Source organism: Pseudonaja textilis, chromosome 1 (assembly GCF_049901715.1).
Source record: "Pseudonaja textilis isolate UNSWEBS1 chromosome 1, rPseTex1.2, whole genome shotgun sequence".
Taxonomy (NCBI): domain Eukaryota; kingdom Metazoa; phylum Chordata; class Lepidosauria; order Squamata; family Elapidae; genus Pseudonaja; species Pseudonaja textilis.
Window position 1 is genome coordinate 330,238,322 of NC_141990.1, and position 23,028 is coordinate 330,261,349.

The 23,028-nt window shown below is 40.6% G+C and overlaps 1 protein-coding gene across 1 annotated transcript; it reads left to right on the plus strand.

Annotated features, from left to right (window-relative positions):
- The first annotated feature begins 711 nt into the window (after positions 1–711).
- Positions 712–16,945, plus strand: PLVAP (plasmalemma vesicle associated protein). Its single transcript, XM_026698892.2, has 6 exons — positions 712–1,416; positions 2,504–2,600; positions 3,864–4,480; positions 6,295–6,490; positions 15,042–15,132; positions 15,885–16,945. Exons 1-6 carry the CDS (start codon positions 1,057–1,059, stop codon positions 15,889–15,891), a joined length of 1,368 nt encoding a protein of 455 aa, XP_026554677.2. The 5' UTR covers positions 712–1,056; the 3' UTR covers positions 15,892–16,945.
- The last annotated feature ends 6,083 nt before the right edge of the window (positions 16,946–23,028 follow it).

A 23,028-nucleotide genomic window follows, 5' to 3' on the forward strand; every position in this document is an offset into this window, starting at 1 on the left:
CAAATTTTTTTACTACCGGTTCTTTGGGCATGGCTTGGTGGGCAAGGTGTGGCTTGGTGGGCGTGGTTTAGTGGGTGTGGCAGGGGAAGGAGGATACTGTAAAATCCCCATTCCCTCCCCACCCCACTAACCTGCTTTCCAGCTCCGTTCTCCTGTGCAGGACAACCAAAGAAGAGCCAGCGAATCAGCTGGGACTCAGGAGGCAGAGAATAGATGGGGGTGGGGCCAGTCAGAGGTGATATTTGCATTTCTCCAAACTACTCAAAATGTCTCCAGAACTGGTCAGAACCTGCTGAATACCACCTCTGTTTCCCCACCCCACTATCCTGCTTTCCAGCTCCATTCTCCTGTGCTTGGCAACAAAAGAAAACCCAGCCAATCAGCTGGGACTTGGGAGGCAGGGAATAGATGGGGACGGGGCCAGTCAGAGGTGGGATTTGCGGTTCTCCAAAGTACTCAAAATTTCTGCTACCGGTTCTCCAGAAATGGTCAGAACCTGCTGAATGCCACCTCTGCTTTTTACCCACCAGAAACCCATGCCTCAGTGGCTCTCTTGTTCATGACTCCATTTTGGAGGGCAAAGAGACAGGAAAGGGCTAGGCAGGTCATGATCGCTCTAGTCTGTTTGGCTTCTGTGCTGAAAGCAGAAATGGGGGGTGTGCTGTTTAGATAACAAGCATTACTTCGGGTTAATCCCATCCTCTGCCAAGAGAGATGTAGCTGACGTCTTCCAGAGGGTCCTCTGAGACCAAGTTAATGAAGGGGAGGCAAGGCTGGCCTTGTTTTGACAAAGGGGGTGAGAGTGGGCCAGCAGAAAGCAAACAAGGAAAGAGGAAGCGTTCTTTGATTCACAGATAACAATACTGCTTTCTTGGAATGGCGGCTGTGTTATGTTAACTCATAACCACTAGCTTCTCCAACGAAAAGGGAAGGAAACAAGGAGCCAAGCGGGAGGAAATATTAATCAGATGCAATATAAACAGTGGGAGATGCTTGTCCCCACCCAGTTGAACCCAAAGGCTGAATCAGGAACTAGCCAAGGCAGTTGATAACACGATGGAGAAGAATGCATACACCATGGCCGCCTTGGGCCTAAACACCAAGGATAGCCTTCAATCAAAGCGGGATTGTGGCTTCTACATGAAATATTTCTTCCTCTTCCTCTCCCTCATCCAGTTCCTTATCATTCTGGGATTGGTGCTTTTCATGATCTACAGCAACCCCCTAAAAAGCACTGAGAATCACATCAAGGACCTGAAAGCCCAGCTGCACGAGAGTGACAATAAGACCAAAGCCCTCAACGAAGAGATTGGCAAACTCAAGCACCAGCTGAATGCCACGGAGAAGGAAGCTCGTCAGGTGCAGACCCAAATGTTCAAATTGAACGGCACCTTGAGGACTTGCAACATTGACAAGGTGAGCCCCAGGAGAGGAAGAACATAGAGACCGATGGCCTTCAGGTTGCCATAAGCATCCACCTTTTTCTATGCATTTATAGACATGAAGTTGAGTTCCTTTTCCAAAGGAAGGGAAAAATGATAAGCGCCTGGACAATGAGGATGGACTGTGAAGTGCATTGAAAGATTTACCCATGAAAAAGGGCATTATATATTGATTCAATATTAAGTTTTAAAATTTAATTTAAATTCAAATTTAATTTAATTGAAGTTACCCTATGGTAATATGGGTGGCCATAGAGACATGTTTTAATAAAGGCACAGGTATTAGTTATGATGGCTACATTAAATTTCCATATTCAGTCTCTGAAGTAGCAGATACCAGAGAATAAATGGCAAGGAAAAATGCTTCTGCCTTGGGCATCTGTGTTACCATTGTTGGAAATAAGGTGTTGTGTTGGATTCTTTCAGCTACAAATGATAGCCCTGGCACTATAACCCACAAAGTAGGTGTTCTGCAACCCTCAATACTGTTCAGATCTTTTCTGAAGGCTTTTCCCAGTTCCCTAAGAACTGGGGGGGGGGGGATGGAATTGGGGGTGCTTCACAAGACAGAATTTAAGTATTCAAGACTCTAAGAGGACAGATTCACGGAAAGTGACCAACTCCCTTGCAAGAGAAGGAATGGGGTGGCCTGTTTGAGAACAATCTTCTCCCAAGGAATGGAGAAGGACATTCCTTGGGAAAACAGCCCATGATATTGCTTGGGCAGTGGGAGGATTTGTGCCCAACCTGGCCTGGAGGAAATAATGTGACAGGTTGTTTCCCATTCCATGCCTCTTGAGACAGTGTAGTTTGTGACAGTTAATTTGCGTATAGATTGGATATTTTTTTGAACGAGATTAACCACTTTCACAACCACAATGGTGTTTATGCACCTATTGGAGGCTGACTTAATTTTCTAGAACTCATACAAGCCGTTGGTTAAAATCTATTTAATCAGAGGAGGCTCTGAAGTTGAGAAGGCTGGAAAGCAAGCCGGTGGCTGTTCTGTTATTCCCCAGCGGCCATGGAAGAAACTTAATCGATTTTTCATCCTTTTCTAGGCAAAGCTGAAGGAACAACAGATCAGCAATACAGCAGCTCTCATAGGGGCAAATGAAAGTAAATTCAACTTGCAGCTTTTGAATATTACTTGTGTTGGTGAGTATTGCAAACCCTAGGACTAACCCTTTAGTCCTAGCTCTGTATCAAAAAGCCAGAGAAATTTGCAGTGATTTTTTTTCTACTTATATCTTTGCCTGCGTTTCCGAGGCTTCGAGGCTTGGGAGAGGCAGCAAGGGCTGGAAAAGGGGAGAACTGTGCAAGGCTCCGTCTCCCTTTCCTGCCTGCAGGTGGGTGGCGGGGAGGAAAGAGAGAGAGCCGGGAGCAATTCAAGGCTAGAAAACTAATGGGGAGAGCTGACGGCGGGCACTGGGAGCGGGGACTGTTGTTGCCGCCGCTGCCGTGTGTGGGAGCGTGCATCTCCGGGACCTGAGCCAGGAGGCGCGAGAACTGCAAGTAGGAGCGTTTGATGATTTTTGAAGAACTCCTGGAACACGGTAGATTGGCGTTTTGTAGGTCTCGGGGAAAGAGTGAGCTTTGTTTTGTCTCCTTTCCTCCCTGGTAATGCGAGAGATACTTTCTCTCCCCCCACCCCCAAATAATCACTGGCTGTGGCTGGGTTTGGCAGTGAAGTGCTAAAAGCGAGCGAAGTGCCCCCAGGGACACCTTTCCTTGCCTGTCTCCAGGTGAGGCTGGAAAAGCCCGCCTCTCCCCCCACCCCTTTTCTTCGGCTGCAGATCTGAGCCTCTCAATCCTCCACCCGGGATCTGAAAGGAGCTCCCACTTTCTCCTCCTCCTCCCCCAATTAATCACCAAGAGTGGCAGTCCTTCTGCAGGCAGATGCCTGCAGAGAAGCCCCTGGAGTGGCAGCCAAAGGGCGCTGCCCCCCAAGGAGAGCAAAGCCCCCTTTCTCCCTCTGCTTCTCCCAGCAGCAGTTGCCCAGAGGCCCCTCAGCTCAGACACACACACACAGAGAGAGAGAGAGCCTGATCTTCTGTCTCTTTGGAAGGTGCCAGATGTGGGAGGCTTCCAGCCCAGAACATTTTATTTTGTTATCATTAAGCATTTACATTTTTGTTATAATGAAATAAGTAAGTGTGCGTGTGTGTGTTTGTGTATGATGTGTGTGTGTGTCTGTGTGTGTGTGTGTGTGTGTGTGTGTAACATTAACATAAAAAATTACATTAAATATATTAGCTTTTTAAAAAAATTCATATTAGTGGTCCTCGGGATTTAAAAGTATGAATTTGGTGGTCCCTGAGATCCAAAAGGTTGGTGACCCCTGCTTTAATGCACACCGTCATGTCCAGGTTTACAATATTGACCGGCTGGCTTTTATGTTTTGTGTCGCTTGGTCTACAGCACAAGTGAGCTCTCTGGAGAAGCAGCTGGTGGCCTTGGAGCTGAAAGGCCAGAGGGAGCGAGAAAGCTTAAACCAGGACAGGAATTCTTGGCAAGGGAAAGCCGAGACGGCAGAGAAAGAGAAGAATGATTGCCTTCTAGAGAAAGTCCGTCTGGAAACGCGGGAACAGAAGTACCAGGAGCTGAAGACCACCGTGGTCCAAGAGTTAGAACCTGTCCTTAAGAAGTTCAAGGCTTCAGCGGATGAATTTTTAAATTCCTATGAGAGCCGTGGCTGTTACCGCCATGATATTGAAACCACGTTCCGCTCTACGTTCAGAAATCTGCAGGTCCACCTTGATACGATGGCACAGCAAATTGACCAGAAGGCCAACGAGGTGACTCGAGAGAATGCCCTGTTGCAAAGCCAGAAGGCTGCTTGTAACCAACGCGTGCAGGAGCGGGACCAGCAGATCAGCCTCCAGCAGCAGCAGTTTGAGTGGCAGAAGCAGGCCCTCCAGGAATCCCAAGAAAACCAAGCTCAGAAAATAAGAGGCGAATACAGGAAGATGCTTGACGAGAATGAAAACTTGAAGCTCCAGCTCCAGCAGACCAAGCAGGCCTGCATCGGCCTGAGGGTAAACCGAGACCTCAACGTCTGCTCCTCGTGGGCAGACTTCATCCCTTGGCATCTCCACGAGGCCAGATCTCAGAAGCCCCGAGATTTTAGGAGAAGCTGCTGCCAGATTGGCCCTGGGCTACAGAAGCATCTTCAAGGGATGTGGGCTGCCCCCCCCCAAAAAAAATAACCCACGAGGGTGGCTGAGACTGTGTGATAGGAGCCCTGCTCTTTTATATCAGTGGTGCCCACATAACCCATGTAAAAGAGGGGTGGGCTCTCAATTGCACAATTGTAGGCACCATTGGGACCTTCTCAGGCAGTGGTGCGGTGGCCTAGAGGTGGAACTCTCACCTCACAATCAGGAGGCTGTGAGTTCAATCCTAGGTAGGGGCAGATATTTCTCTCTCTGGCCACAATGGGAATATATCTGCTGAACAAAACTCTGCATTGGTGACAGGAAGGGCATCCGGCCATTAAAACACTCTGCTAGCTCTATTCAGTTGCCCAGACTCCACCCCGCAAGGGATTATGGGGTTATTAAAAGAAGGTGATTTGGACCTTCTCATCTGGACCCAGGATACTCCTAGCTAGAAGGACTGGTCTCAGCAGTCCTAATTTAGAGTGAGGGGCAGGCTAGCACTGAAGAGCTATGCAAGAGATAGTCCTCAACTTACAACCACAACTGAGCCCAAAACTTCAGTTGCTAAGCACAAGACTTGTTAAATGAGTTTTGCCCCATTTTACAACCTTCCTGGCACAGTTGTTAAGTGAATCACTGCAAGTTGTTAAGTTACTAACACAATTGTTAAGTAAATCTTCCCCATTGACTTTGTTTGTCAGAAGGTCACAACGGGTGATCACACAACCCTGGGGGACTACAACTGTCATAAGTACATGCCGGTTGATAAGCATCCAAATTTTGATCGTCTGATCATGGGGATGCTGCAATGGTCGTAACTCTGAAAAGCTGTCATAAGTCCCTCTTTTCAGTCTTGTTGTAACTTCAAACTGTCACTAAACAAATGGTCAAGAACTTGCTGTAGATGGTGCATAGAAATAAGCAACTCTGTTTAAAAATAACTTTTTTACGAAACATCTATTTTGGATGTTTGGGGTTTCGGTTAATCCAACATCTCTGTTATCCTCCATCTCCTCTGCATTCCAATCACTTACGTTATTTTAAAGACTGGAGAATGTTCTAAACCTGGAAAAGGAGTTTAGTTGTTGCGATAGAACAAAATGATAATGTGGGGAAAGAAGATCTAGGAGGGTCTGTCTCTGATTTTAGAAAATGTCACAAATTCTTTGTAGGATTTTCAGGATGCAAAATACATCTTCCATTGTTAGTGGTATAGGTGGAAAAGAAAACCTGCAAAATCTAAAACAAGATAACTTTTTAAGAAAATAAGTACTGGGAAGTCAATTAGAGGTTACAGATTACAGAATAACAAAGTTGGAAATGACCTTGGAGGTCTTCTAGTCCAACCCCCTACTTCGGCAGGAAACCCTACACCACTTCAGACAAATGGTTATCTAATCTTTTCTTTAAAACTTCCAGTGTTGGAGCATTCACAACTTCTGGAGGCAAGTTGTCCCACTGGTTAATTGTTCACTTACTCTCTTCTGTTTAGTCTATTTCTGGAATTAAAGGCCAGGTTTAAATTGACAGGCCTGATTTTTACAACTACCGGTACATGACCGCGTTGTTGAAATTAGGAGATGCATTGCCAATTTAGGGGCTGTCATTTTCCATTTTTTAAAACAAAAATATAGGTGGTTAATGGGAGCATTCAGATTTTGGAAAGCTCAACAAACTTATTATTTCCATAGACTTCAGCTCCGGGCAACACGGCTTTGAGGAACCCACCTAATCCTTTTGGCACCTTTCCGAGAAGTTTTGGTAACACAGGAAGCCTTGGGAATCCTGCAGGAAGCGCTAATGCCTTCAGCAGTTCAAGCCTATTGGGGAGGCCAAGTTCACTGGCTCAGCCGAGTTCTGGATCTCAGCGAAATCTAGGCACTGCTGGTAAGTAATCCATTTTTTGAAAGAATGGGGTTTAGTTCCTTAAGATGCCTGAGAACTCATGTCCTAGCGCTCACAGGTGGAGAAATCACACCTTTGAGGGATAAAGCAAAAGGACCGGTGCTTTTAGCTTTGAGTATGTTTAAAACTGTGGGGACATAATTATTGCTTACTACTAGATTATAGTTGCCAGCAAGCTGTCAGATTGCATCGTCTCTCTTCTGACTCTGAAGGGTACCATTTTGTAAAGCAGAGCTGTAAAGCTTGCAGCCAGTGGAGCGGAGGCATCAGGCACTGGCCACACCCACGTCCGGTTTAGTGAAGAGGGAAAAGGTCACAATATGTCACGTGACGCTGCTGTGACGAAGTGAGTTTGACACCTCTCTTCAGTGGTGGGATTCAAAAAAATTTATTACCGGTTCTGTGGGCGTGGCTTGGTGGGCGTGGCAGTGGAAGAATACTGTAAAATCTCCATCTCCTTCTCACTCCTGGGGGAAGGTTACTGCAGAATCCCATTACCTCCCCACCCCACTAACCTCCTTTCCAGCTCCATTCTCCTGTGCAGGGTAACAAAAGAAGACCCAGCCGATCAGCTGGGACTCAGGAGGCAGAGAATAGATGGGGGTGGGGCCAGTCAGAGGTGGGATTTGCCGGTTTTCTGAACTACTCAAGATTTCCGCTACTGGTTCTCCAGAACTGGTCAGAACCTGCTGAATGCCACCCCTGTTGTAGAGTTACAAAATCTCCAGTGATGGAGTATCCACCAGTTCTGAAGGCAAGCTGTTCTCATTGTCAGAAAATTTCTCCTTAGTTCTAGACTGCTTCTGTCCTTGGTTAGTTTCCTTCCATTGCTTCTTTTCTCGTCTTCTGGTGCTTTGTAGAATAATTTGACCCCTTCTTCTTTGTGGCAGCCCCTCAAATACTGGAACACTGCTATTATGTCACCCCTAGTCCTTCTTTTCACTAGACTAGAGATACTCAGTTTCTGCAACTGTTCTTCATGTTTTTTAGCCTCCAGCCCCTTAAACATCTTTGTTGCTCTTCTCTGCACTCTTTCCAGAGTCTCAACCTTCATTCAAGCTACAGATGATTTGAAATCCAGATATTAAAGTCCTTGGCTTATGCTAAACTAGTGTTTCCCAAACTCAGCAAACTTACAACATGTGGACTTCAATTCCCAGAATGAATGTGCTGGTTGAGGAATTCTGGGAATTGAAGTCCGCACGTCATAAATGTGCAGAGATTGGGAGACTGTTCTAAAGAGATAACTGCTTATTTTCCTGCTGTGACTGCAGTTTACCTTCCTTTTGGTAAACAATATTTATTTTAAAATAGCTAATGTCCAGTTTTCCCTTATTCCAATATATAGCAAGAGCTTGAAAGCTTCATTTTAAGTTTACTTAGATGTCAGAAGAATAACTGTGTCATTGGCATGTGAATAATAAAGACTTACTTTCTTTCTTTCTTTCTTTCTTTCTTTCTTTCTTTCTTTCTTTCTTTCTTTCTTTCTTTTTTTTGGACAAAAGTTGAGTTATGGAACAGACCCAGAGATTGAAAAGAGTCACCCTTGCTTAACCCCTTTTTGGATAAGTGCTGGAGCGAGGAATCTCCAAAGGTTTTACACCTTACTCACACAGTGTTCGTCCATAGGTTCATAATTAGAAGAAGCAGTCAGCAATTTAGGGGAGGCTGACATTTTTGCCTGTAGCCTTTTTCTAGAGATTGAATCAAAGAAAGGCAGTCTAGGAAGTAGAAGAAATAGTTTTCTGCCAGGCCATGCAGCTCAAGTCAACAATTAAAGATTAATCATCCCATCCTTTACCCAGCTTGCTTCTCTACCACATTGTCTTAAAACAATGCAAAATGCAGAATAACAGAGTTGGAAGGGACCTTGGAGGTCTTCTAGTCCAACCCCCTGCTTGAGCAGGAAACCCTATACCATTGTAGACAAATGGTTGTCCAATCTCTTCTTGAGTCGCTAGCTTCCCCTGAAGATGTATGACATATCCTGTTAGAGTTAGACATACTTAGGGGACTGAAAAATTTGGCCAGAAATTTGCCAGCAAAGTCTTGTCACCATTCATATAAATCAGCCTTATCAGGTAGACCAGACAGAAAACACGGGCAGATAAACTAATTCTATTTTGTTGTATAGCTACATTTCCAGGTCCAAAAGTACAATTCTAAAAATCTAAAAGTACTATTCTCCCACTGTCTCCTTTACAGCCTCCTTTTGCCCTAGCTGCAGGCTATGCTGTCTCTTTTCTGACCATTCCCTAGGCAGCATCTCTTCACCCCACCTTTCAAGATCACATGACCCTCCTTTCTTTGGCAACTGAAAAGGATAACCAATATCAGTAAATAGAGATGTCGATACTGTTATCCACCAATCATTGTTAGAGTTCAGTTTCGATCAGGTTTCCCAATAGATGAAACCTGCAGTTGCAAGCAAAGTTTAAAGATCTCAGCAGTGGACATAGGAAGTCACTCCACTCCTCTACACATAGCAGAATAACTTATGTCACCAGACTTGAAATTTTAGACCTAGACAACCTAGACTACACTGCCTTCGGTCCAATCTAAGTATAATACATAAAATTATCTACTGTAATGTCCTACTTGAGCTTCAACCATAACAATACAAGAGCACACAATAGATACAAACTCAAGGTTGACCGCACCTAACTTGATTGCAGGAAATACGGCTTCAGCAACAGAGTGGTCAATGTCTGGAATACTCTACCTGACTCTGTGGTTTCTTCTCCAAACCGCAAAAACTTTAACCTTAGACTGTCTACTATTGACCTCACCCCTTTCCTAAGAGGTCTGTAGGGAACGTCCATAAGCGCACCAACGTGCCTCCCGTCCCTGTCCTATTGTTTCTTTTGTATTCGTATCCATTTCATGTATTCATAACCATGTTTATACTTATACCTGTTATCTAATACTTGCTGGACAAATAAAATAAATAAATAAACCATTCTGTAATTTATTTATTTAACAGAATAATAGAGTTGGAAGGGACCTTGGAGGTCTTCTAGTCCAACCCCCTGCTCAGGCAGGAGACCTCTCTACCATTTCAGAAAAATGGTTGTCCAATCTCTTCTTAAAATCTTCCAGTGTTGAAAGTATAAATTTATTAATTTTTATTAAATTTATTAAATTTATATGCCACCCATCTCACAACCCAAAGTGATTCGGGATGGCTTATACTGCCATAAAAGCATAAATACAAAAAGATTAAAATTAACCTGAGAGGGATTGGATCAGGTGTAACATTGCTAAATGTAGCATGGTAATGCTAAATCAATTTTCTCAAATGAGATTAACTGACCCACCCCAGAAGCCCTTTTTGGGGAAAAAAATAGGCTGTAAGCCAGATTTATCTTTAATTGATTGTTCCACTGAGCCTCCTGCTTTCATCTTTGAAGCAAGGCCTTATCGAATTTTTCCAGATCAAATGGCGTATCGCTCAGTGTCTATAATTATCATTAAAGACCCTGTAAATTGCAATTAGTTTTGCACACTCTTGATTATATTGGAGATTTATTTTGCACTTAGTTCTGCTATTCTTTGCTGGAACTTTAACCATTAGATTCCTATCTGGATGTTGAGTCATGGCCATTGGACTTCTTTGCTTTTTGGTTTGAAATGTTTCGCTGTTTATCCAAGGAGCTTCTTCAGTAGCTTCTTGCAGATTGAAGAAACTACTTGGATGAGCAGGATAATGTTTCAAAACAAAGAAAGAAAGAAGTCCAGTTGCCAAGACTCAGCTCTCCATACATGCATACAGTTCCAGACAACTTTATCTGGATGAGTGAGAATCTTCATCAATGCATTAGATTCCTATTGATGTTAATTATTTGATGCATAATCTGCAATATGCCCATCTCATCTTTTATGACTCAATGAGCTGTTAAAGCCAGAAAACTATTGAACTATAAAGATAGGCAATAGCCCTTTTAAATTCCTGGTACCATGTAATTTCATAATTGTTCTCTGAAAAGATTTTCTCCACCCAATATATTAATTATAAATAAATTAATTATTTTGAGCCAGCTATTTGTTATATTAGAAACTACTCTTGCAATAAATAAGGGAATAGTTGCTGTCAAGGTAAAAACAATTTTTAAAGGATTATGTACTTTGTTGATAACATTTTTAGAGTAGAATAGAATAACAGAGTTGGAAGGGACCTTGGAGGTCTTCTAGTCCAACCCGCTGCTTAGGCAGGAAACCCTACACCATTTCAGACAAATGGTTATCTAATCTCTTCTTAAAAACTTCCAGTGCTGAAGCCTTTACGACTTCTGGAGGCCAGTAGTTCCACTGATTAATTGTTTTAACTGTCAGGAATTTTGACCTTGGTTCTAGGTTGCTCTCTCTTTGATTAGTTTTCACCCATTGCTTCTTGTCCTACCCTCAGGTGCTTTGGAGAATAGCTTGACTCCCACATCTTTATGGCAGCCCCTGAGATATTGGAACACTGCTATCATGTCACTCCTAGTCCTTGTTTTCATCAAACTAGACATACCCAATTCCAGCAACCATTCTTTATATGTTTTAGCCTCCAAACTCCTAATTATCATTGTTGCTGCTTTGTTGCTGCATTTTTTCTAGACTTTCAACATCTTTTTTACATTGTGGTGACCAAAACTAGATGCAGTATTCCAAATGGCCCAAACTAGCATTAAGGTTACCAGCAAGAATTAAATTAGCATTTGGGTGCATCAGAAACAATTCAATAGTTTGATTTGGTATCTTATGTTACAGAAAATAAATGTCAATTTCAAACTGGTAGCCCTAGCCAGAGTCACACCAACTTATGACTAGAATGAATAAAAATCAGGAAGGAGAAGAATACAGTAGACTAAGAATGCACTCAAGACAATTGAGGCACTGGAAAAATTGTAAGAGACTGAAAACTGAGGCAGGAAGATTGAAGTCAGGTTTGACAGGGGGACATATAAATACTGCTGTTCTTAAAGCTTTGCTAGACTCCAGTTTTTAACCACAGAGCATTGAGAGTTAGCTCCTGCAGCCCCAAACTTAAACCGAAAATATTAATATAATTTCTTGCAAACTGATAGAAGAAAGCATCCTTTGGCTCCCAGCCCTAATCTTTATTCTGTACTACATCATGACTGATAAACAATTGTGAATTGGTGCAATGGTAGAGCAGAACCGCCATAAATATAATTAAGAAGATACTTGTCCTAAGATAATATGGCAAAGAACATGAACCACCCTCTCAAAATTAGCATGAATATCAAAATTTGGAGCCACTATCCAATTGCCTTACATTAGAGAGGCATTCTGACACTTGCTGTCACCTGCTTGAGAATTTGGAAGTGATACTTACGGATGGAATGATTCTTGGATGCCCAATAGAAGATTTTTCTGATCTCCTGGAATAAAACAGGAGGAGCAATTCTTCCTTTGGGAACTTATTGGACAGTGTTGAGATGATCCTCTGATAAGTAATCTGAGAATAGGATAGTGGAGTTTAATGATATTCATTGCATAATACTCCTAGATTAAAAGATAGATCATGCCAGAAAGGACTTCGTATTGTAACTTTGGTCAAATTCAAGCCAATAAGAAACTTAATTGATATCAAGTCTTAAACTGAGGCAAAGAAGCAGAATATGTATGTATGTATGTATGTATGTATGTATGTATGTATGTATTAAATTTATATGCCTCCCATCTCACTATCACATCTCTGGCCACACTAGAAGTCATCATCACTAAGAAGCACAAATGGAAATAGCCCAGCTCTCAGGATAGTCACTGTTCTCTGTTCCTTGTCCCAAATTACACCATTGTCTTGAGTTCATTCACAGTTCTTTCTTTCTTTCTTTCTTTCTTTCTTTCTTTCTTTCTTTCTTTCTTTCTTTCTTTCTTTCTTTCTTTCTTTCTTTCTTTCTTTCTTTCTTTCTTTCTTTCTTTCTTTCTTTCTTCTTATTTTTATTTTTAAATATACACCAACATCAATACATGAACAGTGTGGCCCCTGGGTATCATTCATTTTGATACAAATAGCAATAATAATGTTAATGGTATTTGTTACATTAGTCAAACATGTAATCCTAGTATTAATACACGCTTGTTTTAAAGTAGTTATTCAATATGTCAGTTCTTTCTTTTTTTTAATAAAGTTTTATTTGGGTTTTTACACACACAAAATACAAGTAAAACATCTTTTTTGAAAATAGCATGGTCCTGGGTTGAACTTCTTTATACAGACACAAAACTCAATTTCATGCTCCTTTTTGTATTCTCTTCCATATCTTATACTATTTTACATTTTCTCTATAGTTTTTCCCCTCTTTTAATTTTCTCAATTTTATTTTGATTATCGCATCTCAATTCAAATCATATTTATACTTTAATCTGTTCTGTTTCAATTTCATATTATCTTTTCTCATTAAAAAAATTTACTCCTGTAGTTACTAATTGGAGTATGACACCTTTATATCTTTTAATTACATCCATTCAACTCTTATTTAAACTTCAATATATACCTTAAGTTTATGACCTTCAATATAATACATAATACATAACTTCCAATCGAATTCTGCTTGGTTCATTCATATAATACACACTATATTCTTTTTTAAAAAAAGAAAGATTGTAAATATATGTAATTAAAAACCCTCATTCCATTCCAGTTCAGTTCTATCATTAATAATCATTAAAATCTTAACATCTTTAACACTTCTTTTCAATTAAATATCATACTTCCTTAAAAACACATATAATCTCTATAATTAATTTTTCCCTTATTTCTCTTCACATATGTTTTATAAATAATTAAATATACCTTTCGTTACATTTATTTATTGACAAGCATTCAACTGAATTACAATAGCTATTTTATCAAACATTTTAATCATACATTGTTTCATATTTTCTAAAATTATTTCTGCTTCTAAAATAACCATACTAACTTATGTACCTTTGCAGAATCCATTTTTCAATTAAGTTTTCACCCATTATCTCTAAATAGGCCCTGTATCTCTATATTTTGCTTCTGTCCTTTATAACTTTTTCTCCTTTCTTTCTTCCCTCTCATCTTCTCCCTCCCCTTTTTACCCCCTTGTCTCTCTAGTTCTAATTCTCTCTTCTGCATTTCCCTCTTCTGTTGCTTTCTGATTTTATACTTATTTTTCACTCTATTTTTTTTTCAAGTTGTTTTTCCCAGTCTTAAACTTTCCGTTCTCTTTCCCCCCTTTCCTTTTTTCCCCCATCTAAGATTACTTGTTCATTAAAGATGGCTTCTTCTTTGTCGCAATCTTCTTTTTCTGCAGGCATTTCTTGTTGTTTCTCATAATTCCAAATCTCCATTTCTAAAAACTGAAATACGAAGACAAAAGAACCTCTCCCTTCTTGTGCATCTTCTTTGTACTTTTTAAGTTCCATTTTCAGTTCTTCTAAAAGTGGTGCCATTTTAAACAGTTTTAAACAACCACCCGATTGATTTTAGTCATTTGAAACAATAACCAAGAATCCAGAAATCATCAAGTAATCCAGATAGTCCCGAGTTATATCTTCTTATTTCTTTTTCAACTTTCTCTTCCTGGGGTTTTTGTTGCGATATTTCAGTTAGAATTTATCTTTTGGAAGTCTTGTTGAGATTTTGCTTTAAGTTCTTTTTTAATTCCAGGCAGTCTCCTCCCTTCCAGATCCTGCCCTTTTATTCTTCCTCTCTCCTTTCCTGTTTTCAAAAGCTTTTAATTATCCAGAAATCTTTATTATCCCTTTGATTTTTTATTTTCAGCATTAAATGCCTATTGATGTCAAAATGGATTTTTTTCCAATTTCTTGCATAAGTCTCTTAGCTGTCAGTATAGGAAAAGGAGAAAACCAAATCTTTTCCCTTTTCTCTCTCCTTCGCAGCTTAAAAATCTTCTTAGGGAACAATGTTATTGTTTTTTAACAGTTTCAATTCCAGGGTACCTTATTTGTTGCTTTTGCTGTTTGACCCAGTCAACCAAAACTTTCTCTTCTTATCTTCCTCCTGCACATTCTTTTCCGGTTGAGTTCTTCTTTGTGGTGGCCATTTCTGACCACCACTGCAACCACCTTTGGGAAAGGGAGTAATGGCCAGCTGGGGGGGAGAGATGCGGCTCTTCTCGACCCTGCTGGTGGTCTCCCCTCTCTTCACCACCTCTACGGGGTGGCTTAGCCCCGAAACCAGCCGGCTCGGGGTGTTCCAGTGGCGAGCATGGATCAAAGCCTCGCAGAGATGAGGTTTCAGTCTGTCGCTGAAAAGCTCAAACCAGAAGTCCATTTCAGTTCTTTCTTAATGTAATATTTAAAACATGTGAGTGTGGATTGCTCGAGTAATAATTCTTCATGATTTATTTTGTCATTTTGACTAGACTGGTCTTCTGCACCCTGGTGTCTTCCACTTGTGTTGGGATGCACCCTCTGAAGAGGATTTTTACCCAAATATTTTGAGTGGGGGAAAATAGATCTTGTGCATGTGGTGGGAAGGCTGGTGGTCCTTTCATTACTATGTACAAATGTGTATGTACTTTGTCTTTAGAACAAAGCAAATTCCAGGAGATCTTGAAGGCTGCTGCAGACAGTGGGAAGTTGTCCAACTTAGTACCGGTGAATCCAGTGGGGCAGCCCAAGTAAGTTTATGAATCTGTGGTTTTCAAGTTTCCCAATCAGAGGGCAGCATCAGTTAATTTAAGTGGGCTGGAGAGCAGAGTTTGTGTAAATGCAGATTGATTTTGTACCAGAGGGAGTTGCATAAACACTTAGCTCCATTTCTCGGTTGAAATATTTGGTCCCCAACAGCAAAATTTCTGAAACTGACTCTTAAGGTTAAAAACCAAACCAAGAACAGGTAGAATAGAATAGAATAGAATTCTTTATTGGCCAAGTGTGATGGACACACAAGGAATTTGTCTTTGGTGCATATGCTCTCAGTGTACATAAAAGAAAAAATAAAATATATTCAATCAAGAACGGGTAGCCAATAAGATTTCAAAGAATTAGCTCATGAGAATTAAAGCCATGTAATGGGATGATACCATAATCTCAGAGGCTTTCAAAAGATTGTTGGAAAGGAGGAAGACAAAGACGGTGGGATCCCTTCGAAGGGATCCCTTCGATCCCTTTACAGCCTGCTCAGGATGGCTGAGCAGGCTGTAAATCACAAGCAGACCATCCTCTCCAGGTATTGAGAAAGGAGAAGCTGTGGAGTGCGCTGTGCACACAATGTTTTTGTGTGCTTCCTAAGAGCATCCAGTTAGTCACTGTGAAGAACAGGATGTGGGATTAATATCAACCTTGACATGCGTCCAAATTCTAATGACTGGTCAAGTTATTTTGATAATCCACTTAATTCTTTCCTTGTATTTTGCTTTTCTTATCCCAGGAGCTAAAGGAAACATTGACAAAGACAACTAAGAATTCAAAACAGCTCCTAAGGATAAGACTGAAGTGTTGAGTTGGGACAGGAAAACATTTACCTCTGTGGAAAAGACTTCAAGCAGTAATTGAAGAGAGAAGGCGGCCTGGGAAAGCTTTGGAGTGGATCTCAAGTTAGGATCCTGCCCTCTTCTCTAACATAACTGACAGTTAATTCTAGCTCAGTCTTGCACCCTGATGTCTTTTACTGATCCAACATTGATTTCTTTCAGTATCTTTGGGTTCATACAAAAATCTTACTCCTTCATCAGGTTGAGGGTCTATTGATGAAAATTCCACATCACTCCTTCTGTCTCAGGTTTCTTTACTTGTTGAGTTATGGCAAGGATAGAATGTAATCCCTGTGACATCAGCCAGGTGAGATAAGAAGGCAATCAGTCAATATTTTCAGGGATTTCATGCCGCTCCTACATTCATTCAAAATGAAAGCAAACAGGATGGAAATTGTAAGTGCACTCTTCACATAAATGAGGAGTTATTGTTCCTGCAGTTTTGTAAGATACTGTGGCATATTTATGTATATAGCTTTATGTAGGCATGCACACATATATTGGAGAAGTTGTGTTTCTCTTGATTATTAGCTGGGATGAAGGTCCCCTATTCATCACTGGCATCTGATTATCCAGTCCACTCTTGTAAGTTGATTACAATTACCGTGTGTCTGATAGCAAAGGTGAAAAGCTCTCCCTCTACATTAAAACTCTGAAGAATTTTTTTTTTAAAAACTAAAAGTACCAAGCAAAACAGATTTGTGGTCTATCAGTGATGACAACTCTCTTTCTCAATACGACTTTGTTCTGGGATTTCGGGAGGCATCGTGCTAGCCTGTTTAGAAACAATACCATGGTCTATAGATCTTGGTTTGGTCAGTAAACCCATCTTGCATTTGTTCTACTACAATAACAAATCATTCTGTGGAGATAAAACTGCTATTTATGAAATATTCAGTGATTTAAGAGGAGTGGCCTATGGAAGGTGCACAACTAATAAACATCATATGAAAATCTAGCAGGAGTGGTGCTTGATTTGGATAAGAGCTGCTGTTTTTACTTCTTTTAACAGTCCTGGGAAAGTGAGCTATTTATGAGAAGGAAAAATGGTGATTTAACCTTACGTTGCTTTTGTCAACTTCCTCACCTCCCACCCACAAAAATCTTTGTGGTTCAGGATAGAGTTTCAGTTTTACGCTGGCAAGCAAAATTTCTCAGAGATAAAGTCAAAATAGGGCAAGAGTAAATTATGAAAAATGCAGACCTCCTTTCTAGGCAATTGAGATGCATGGATGGCCTTAGCTCTGATTATGTTGGGAAGCAGAGATGATGAACGCTGCCCTGTGTTGTATTTCTTGAAATAATACAGATGACTATAAACTTGACTTACAACCTTTCATTTAGCAACTGTTTGAAGTTTCAGCTGTACTGAAAAAGTGGTTTACAATGGACCCTCACACAACTATTGCAGTCACATGATCAAAATTTGGGTTCTTGACAATTGGCATGTATTTACAGTGGTTGTGTTGCAACATCCTTGGGTTGTGTGATCACCATTTGTGACTTTCCCAGCCATCATCCAACAAGTAAAGTCAAGGGAGGAAACCAGGGGCTGGATTCTACCGGTTCTGTCCGGCTATACAGAACCAGTAGCTCTGAAGAGCAGCAGACACAGAACCGGTTCTGTGTCTGCTGCTGTTTTGGCCCACCTGCCCACCCGGGCTCTTACCTGTCCTTTATTTCCTGCTTTTTCCACTGCAGCTGCTTTGCGCGGCACAGCTGTGGTTGAAAAAGCAGGAAAAAAAGGGCTTTTCCAACCGCTGCGCACCCACACGCAGCGCTGCTCAGCTGTCCGGGCAGTTCAGCAGGTGGTAAATTGCACTTGTGCGACCCACGCGCGACGCAGAGCGACAGAAACGGTAGTTATACCGGTTGGATCCCATCCCTGGAGGAAACCTGATTTGCTTAATCACCATATGATTCATTTAACAGCTGCATTGTTTTGCTTAACAACCATGGCAAAAAAAAAAGTCTGTAAAATCAGGTGTGACTCATTTAAGCAATTGCCTTACTTACTAATACAAATTCTGGTCCCAATTTGCTACTTTCTCCACACTCTCTTTCCCTTGCCCCACTCCTGATATTAGGAAGCAAAGTTTTGTTGACTGATGTTAAGACAACATCAAGAGAATATCTACTGTGGGTGAAGAGGATTAAGTTTGCTTCTGATAAAAATTTGAATCTATGTGCACAGATGAAAGCAGTAGGAGGGAAGGAATGGCAGAATACCACAGCTGGAAGTAGGAGTAACTAATACCATTCAAGACAAGTGGCTCTTCTTAAAAGCCTCTAGTGAGGGGGCATCCATAACTTCTGAAGGCAAGTCGTTCTCCTATTTTATTATTCTCATTGTTAGGAAATTTCTCTTTAGTTCTAGATTGCTTTTCTCCTTGATTTAAGCCATTGTTTCTTGTCTTGCCTTCTGGTACTTTGAAAAATAGGTTGAGCCCCCTCTTCTTTGTGGCAGCCCCTCAAATATTGGAACATTGCTACAAGGTCACCCCTACTCCTTCTTTTCAGTAAACTGTGTCAGGAGAAAAAAAAATCGGAATCAGGAGCATAGCTGCACTTAATGGAAATTGAACAGGCAGCACACCACAAAAGTCTCACACCAGAAATCAGAGGTTTATTACAATTTAAAACATAGCAAGCATTAAAGCACTTACATTAGCAATAGCACTTAGACTTATATACCACTTTATAGTGCTTTAACAACCCTCTCTAAGTGTTTTACAGAGTCAGCCTATTGCCCCCAACAATCTGGGTCCTCCTTTTACCCACCTTGGAAGGACAGGAGGTTGAGTCAACCTTGAGCCTGGTGGGATTTGAACTGCCAAATTGCAGGCAGCTGGCTGCAGCAGAAGTAGCTTGCAGTACTGCACTCTTAACCACTGCGCCACCGAGGTATTAATCACATTGCAATGAGGGTCAATTAAGCAAGCAGTCACAAGAGACAGCTTGGGACCAATTGGCCCCGATTTATACTTTAGCGTTACCTTATATACCTTCAAACGACATAACCCATAACTTTCCGGACTTTCTGCATTATCATAGCAACCTATCCTTCAGCTCATCATCACATTTCAACATTTCTGTTTTCATTCATACCGTTACTACCTAGCTCCCCATTTTCCACAGCCATAGCTCCTCTCATCCTGAATTATAAGGAACTACTGTGGGGGCAAAAAGGAACCATGCACCAAAATACTCATCTCAGCCATCAGCATTAATATACTCATGATGATTACAAATTTTCCCTTTATATTAGCAATAGGCAACTGGTGCCAATAATGAATCCAACTCAGCCTTCCAATCCTTATAGTGTTTAAGGGTCTGTGACGTGGGGCACAACAGCAACACTACAGAACTGTGGAATCCCAATATATTTTTCTCACAACTGAACAAACCCAATTCCTGTCACTGTTCTTCATATATTTTAGCCAGGGGTGGGATTCAAATTTCTTAACAACTGGTTCTATGGGTATGGCCTAATTTGTGGGTGTGGCTTGGTGGTCATATGGCTGACTGGGCATGGCTTGCTGATTGGGCGTGGCTTGGTGGTCATGTGACTGGCTGGGCATGGCTTGTATGTAAATATTGTAAATATTTATGTAAATATTTAAGTTTTTATAAAAAAAGAACAACTTTTACCCAAAATCAGGCAAAACAGGCAGGCAGATTGAGTTGCTCACAGAATCACAGATTCACTCAGAGATCTATCGTTCTGTAATCTGATACCTGAGTCTGCACTGAAAAATAGAAGCTTCAGTCCTAAGGAAGGTTCAGCTCTGCTTTTAGATTAGCTAGAAAACAAGAAATCCAATGATTTCCTGCTTTCTAGCTAATCTAAATCTCCCGGCACAGCTGATATGTGGAACAGCTGATGATCAGGGTGGAAAAAAAGGAAAAATAGGAACTTAACCAAAAATTAGGCAAAGGCACAAGGCAGGCAAGTTGGATGGTGCGCATGCCAGGTAAGGAGCGAGTGGGTGGGGTGGGGCCAGCCAGCCAGTGCTGCAATTTGCCAGTTCTCTGAACTGTGCAGAATCATAACAACCGGTTCTATAGAACCAGTCCAACCAGGTAGAATCTCATCCCTGATTTTAGCCTCCAGCCTCCTAATCATCTTTTCTGCACTCTTTCCAGAGTCAAAATGGAAAAATTGGAGTTAGGATTTTGGAAATAATTTTTCCTAAAGCTTGAGCTTAAGAATTTTGTTTTTTTTTAATTCTTCTACCATGAGCCTGAAAGCACAGAACAAGCTAGTAGAACAGGAAGAAGTTAACCGAGGATGGAGGAATGTGAGATGACAATACCTAGCTGAAGCTAAGCAGAGTCTCTTCATACTTGGCTGGAGAATCATCGGAAATACCATGGTGGTTAGCTAAGGAAGTGGGGGAAATATAGAAGAACGAATTGAAAAGGATGCTGGTTTTGTTTTTGCTACATGACTGCATGCACAAACTGATCAGGAATTGAACTTAATTTGAGTTTTCCTTTTTCAGAGAGACATGCCACCAAGGTCCAGCAATTATAACTCCTGAATCCCCAATAGACTCCTCACCCTTAGCCTTTTTTTCCTGAATTTCACATCTATATCTACCTCTCCAGCTTCTTTGCAAAAAAAAAAAAAAATATCGTGTGAGAATCAGTAGTAGATCTGTCTTGACTCTTGGGAAGAGCCATAGCTCAGCCTGGAGCAGGTGAGGGGGAAAAATTATGGCTGCAATGTGCGGACTCTCAATTTATGTACTCTCATCATTTGGCAGGTGGTGCAGACATAATGGCGGCAATTGTATGATGACCTTAAGCACACATTGTCATTATGACCACAATGTGTTTGTCTGAGGGCTATAACGTGGCTTCCTTGGCTTTGATATGATCTCCACTCATTGATTTGACCTCATTCATCGTTGTAGTTTGTCAACTATGATTTATAGTTAAAACATTATATGCACCTAGTTTGGGTTTAGTTGTTGAATAAACCATGGATAATTAAAACAAAGCTTAGAGTGTTCTGTGAACATAATTAGAGCATTTGTCTGTCAAAATGTGATTTATTTATTGGGTTGAATTTATTTATTGAATTTATATAGCCACCCATCTGGTGCATATGGCTCTGGGAGGTGTACACAATGAAAACAGAAGGCTAAACCAGTGTTTCTCAACCTTGATAGCTTGAAGACAGATGGAGTTTAACTCCCAGTATTCTCCAGTCCACATGACTGTCGGCTGGGGAATTCTGGGAGTTGAATCCACACATCTTAAAGTTGCTAAGGTTGAGAAACACTGAGTTAAGCCACCAACAAAATTCAAAGACAATTAAAAACCAGGTAGAAAACGATGGAGGTTTCTCCAACGGTGGAGAAAAACTGGGATTGAAAAAAGGAGAAAGATGAGCAGAGAGCAAACATTGCAGGGTGACGCTGAGCTTCCACTAGCATCACTGTCTGGTTTCTTATGCTTCACTTAGTGCAGAGGTCTCCAAACTTGACAACTTTAAGCTTTGCTGGTTGAGGAATTCTGGGAGTTGAAGTCCACAAGTCTTAAAGTTGCCAAGTTTGGGGATCCTTGGCTTAGTGTGTCAAAATTTGTAAGATGGCAGGTGCTTTGTCACAACTGAATTCTGTTTTATTTATCTTGCAATATTTTTCCTTTTTTTCCTGCTTTCTTTCTTGTCATATACTTATTAAAACAAAGAGATCTTTAAAAACTCTGCCAAGTCAGAATTAAATAGAAAAAAAACCTTTGTGCATTCAAAGATGAATTTTTTAAACATAATCGTTTACTGAAATAATTTTTAACTAGAAATAACACCAATACTAGAAAAGAAAGAGAAAAAGCAAAAAGTAGTGTATAAGAAAGAAAACAGAAAAAGGAAATCAAACAAAAATGGCATCAATGTTTTTCAGAGTAGTTATATAGTTATATTTTATCTCTTTCTAAGGCTACATCATATTTTTTTGTTTCCCTAGTTTATTCTTTTTAATCTCGAAATCCATAAATCACAAATTCATTTTTCTCCCTTCAGTAAAAATCCAACAATGATTTCCAATCACTGATAAATGTAGCTGTGTCTTTCTCTAAACAACTTCATTTTGCATAGTTCTCTCATCTTTACCAACCAATCATTCTACGTGGGTATTTCAGAGTGTTTCTATTTTTGTACATAAAATAGTCTCACAGCAGTAACCATTTATAAACCTTCTGGATCTTTTCTAGTTGACTCTCTAATAATCCCAGCAAAAAAGGTTCTAGTTTTGGATGAAAGTTGATCTTTGAAATTTTTTTGTATTTGAACCCAGAAATTTATATCTTTTTACAAGTCCACCAGACATAATAAAATGACCCTTCATGTTAGCCACATTTCCAGCATAAATTTTAAGTACTTTTATACATTTTAACAATTTTCTTACAATCAAGTTGTTCCACTGATTAATTGTTCTAACTGTCAGGAAATTTCTCCTTAGTTCTAAGTTGCTTCTCTCCTTGATTAATTTCCACCCATTGCTTCTTGTCCTGCCTTCGGGTGCTTTGGAGAATAGCTTGACTCCCTCTTCTTTGTGGCAACCCCTGAGATACTGAAACATTGCTATTATGTCACCCCTAGTCCTTCTTTTCAACAAACTAAACATACCCAGTTGTAGCAACCGTTCTTTATATGTTTTAGCCTCCACTCCCGTAATCATCTTTGTTGCTCTTCTCTGCACTCTTTCTAGATGGAACAGTGGGCAAATGATGTTGAGACTCTTTCTATGCTGTGCACAAAGTTCTTAGCCCATTTTATCACACCGCCTTTCACTTCTGCTTTTTCTGTTTCAAATTTCATTTTAGCAATTAATGTGGTTGTCATTTGTATTGTATAGCTCAACTTCAGCTTCTGCCTTCTGTTGAATTCCAAATGTCCTGTTATTTACTTTAAATTTCCCCCTTAATTGAGGAGATGGAATATTTTAAGGAACATTTAATAAACCACAGACATAAAAATAATAATCCAAATGACGTGCTTGCTACGCGAGTCCTTGCAAATTATTGGCGTCT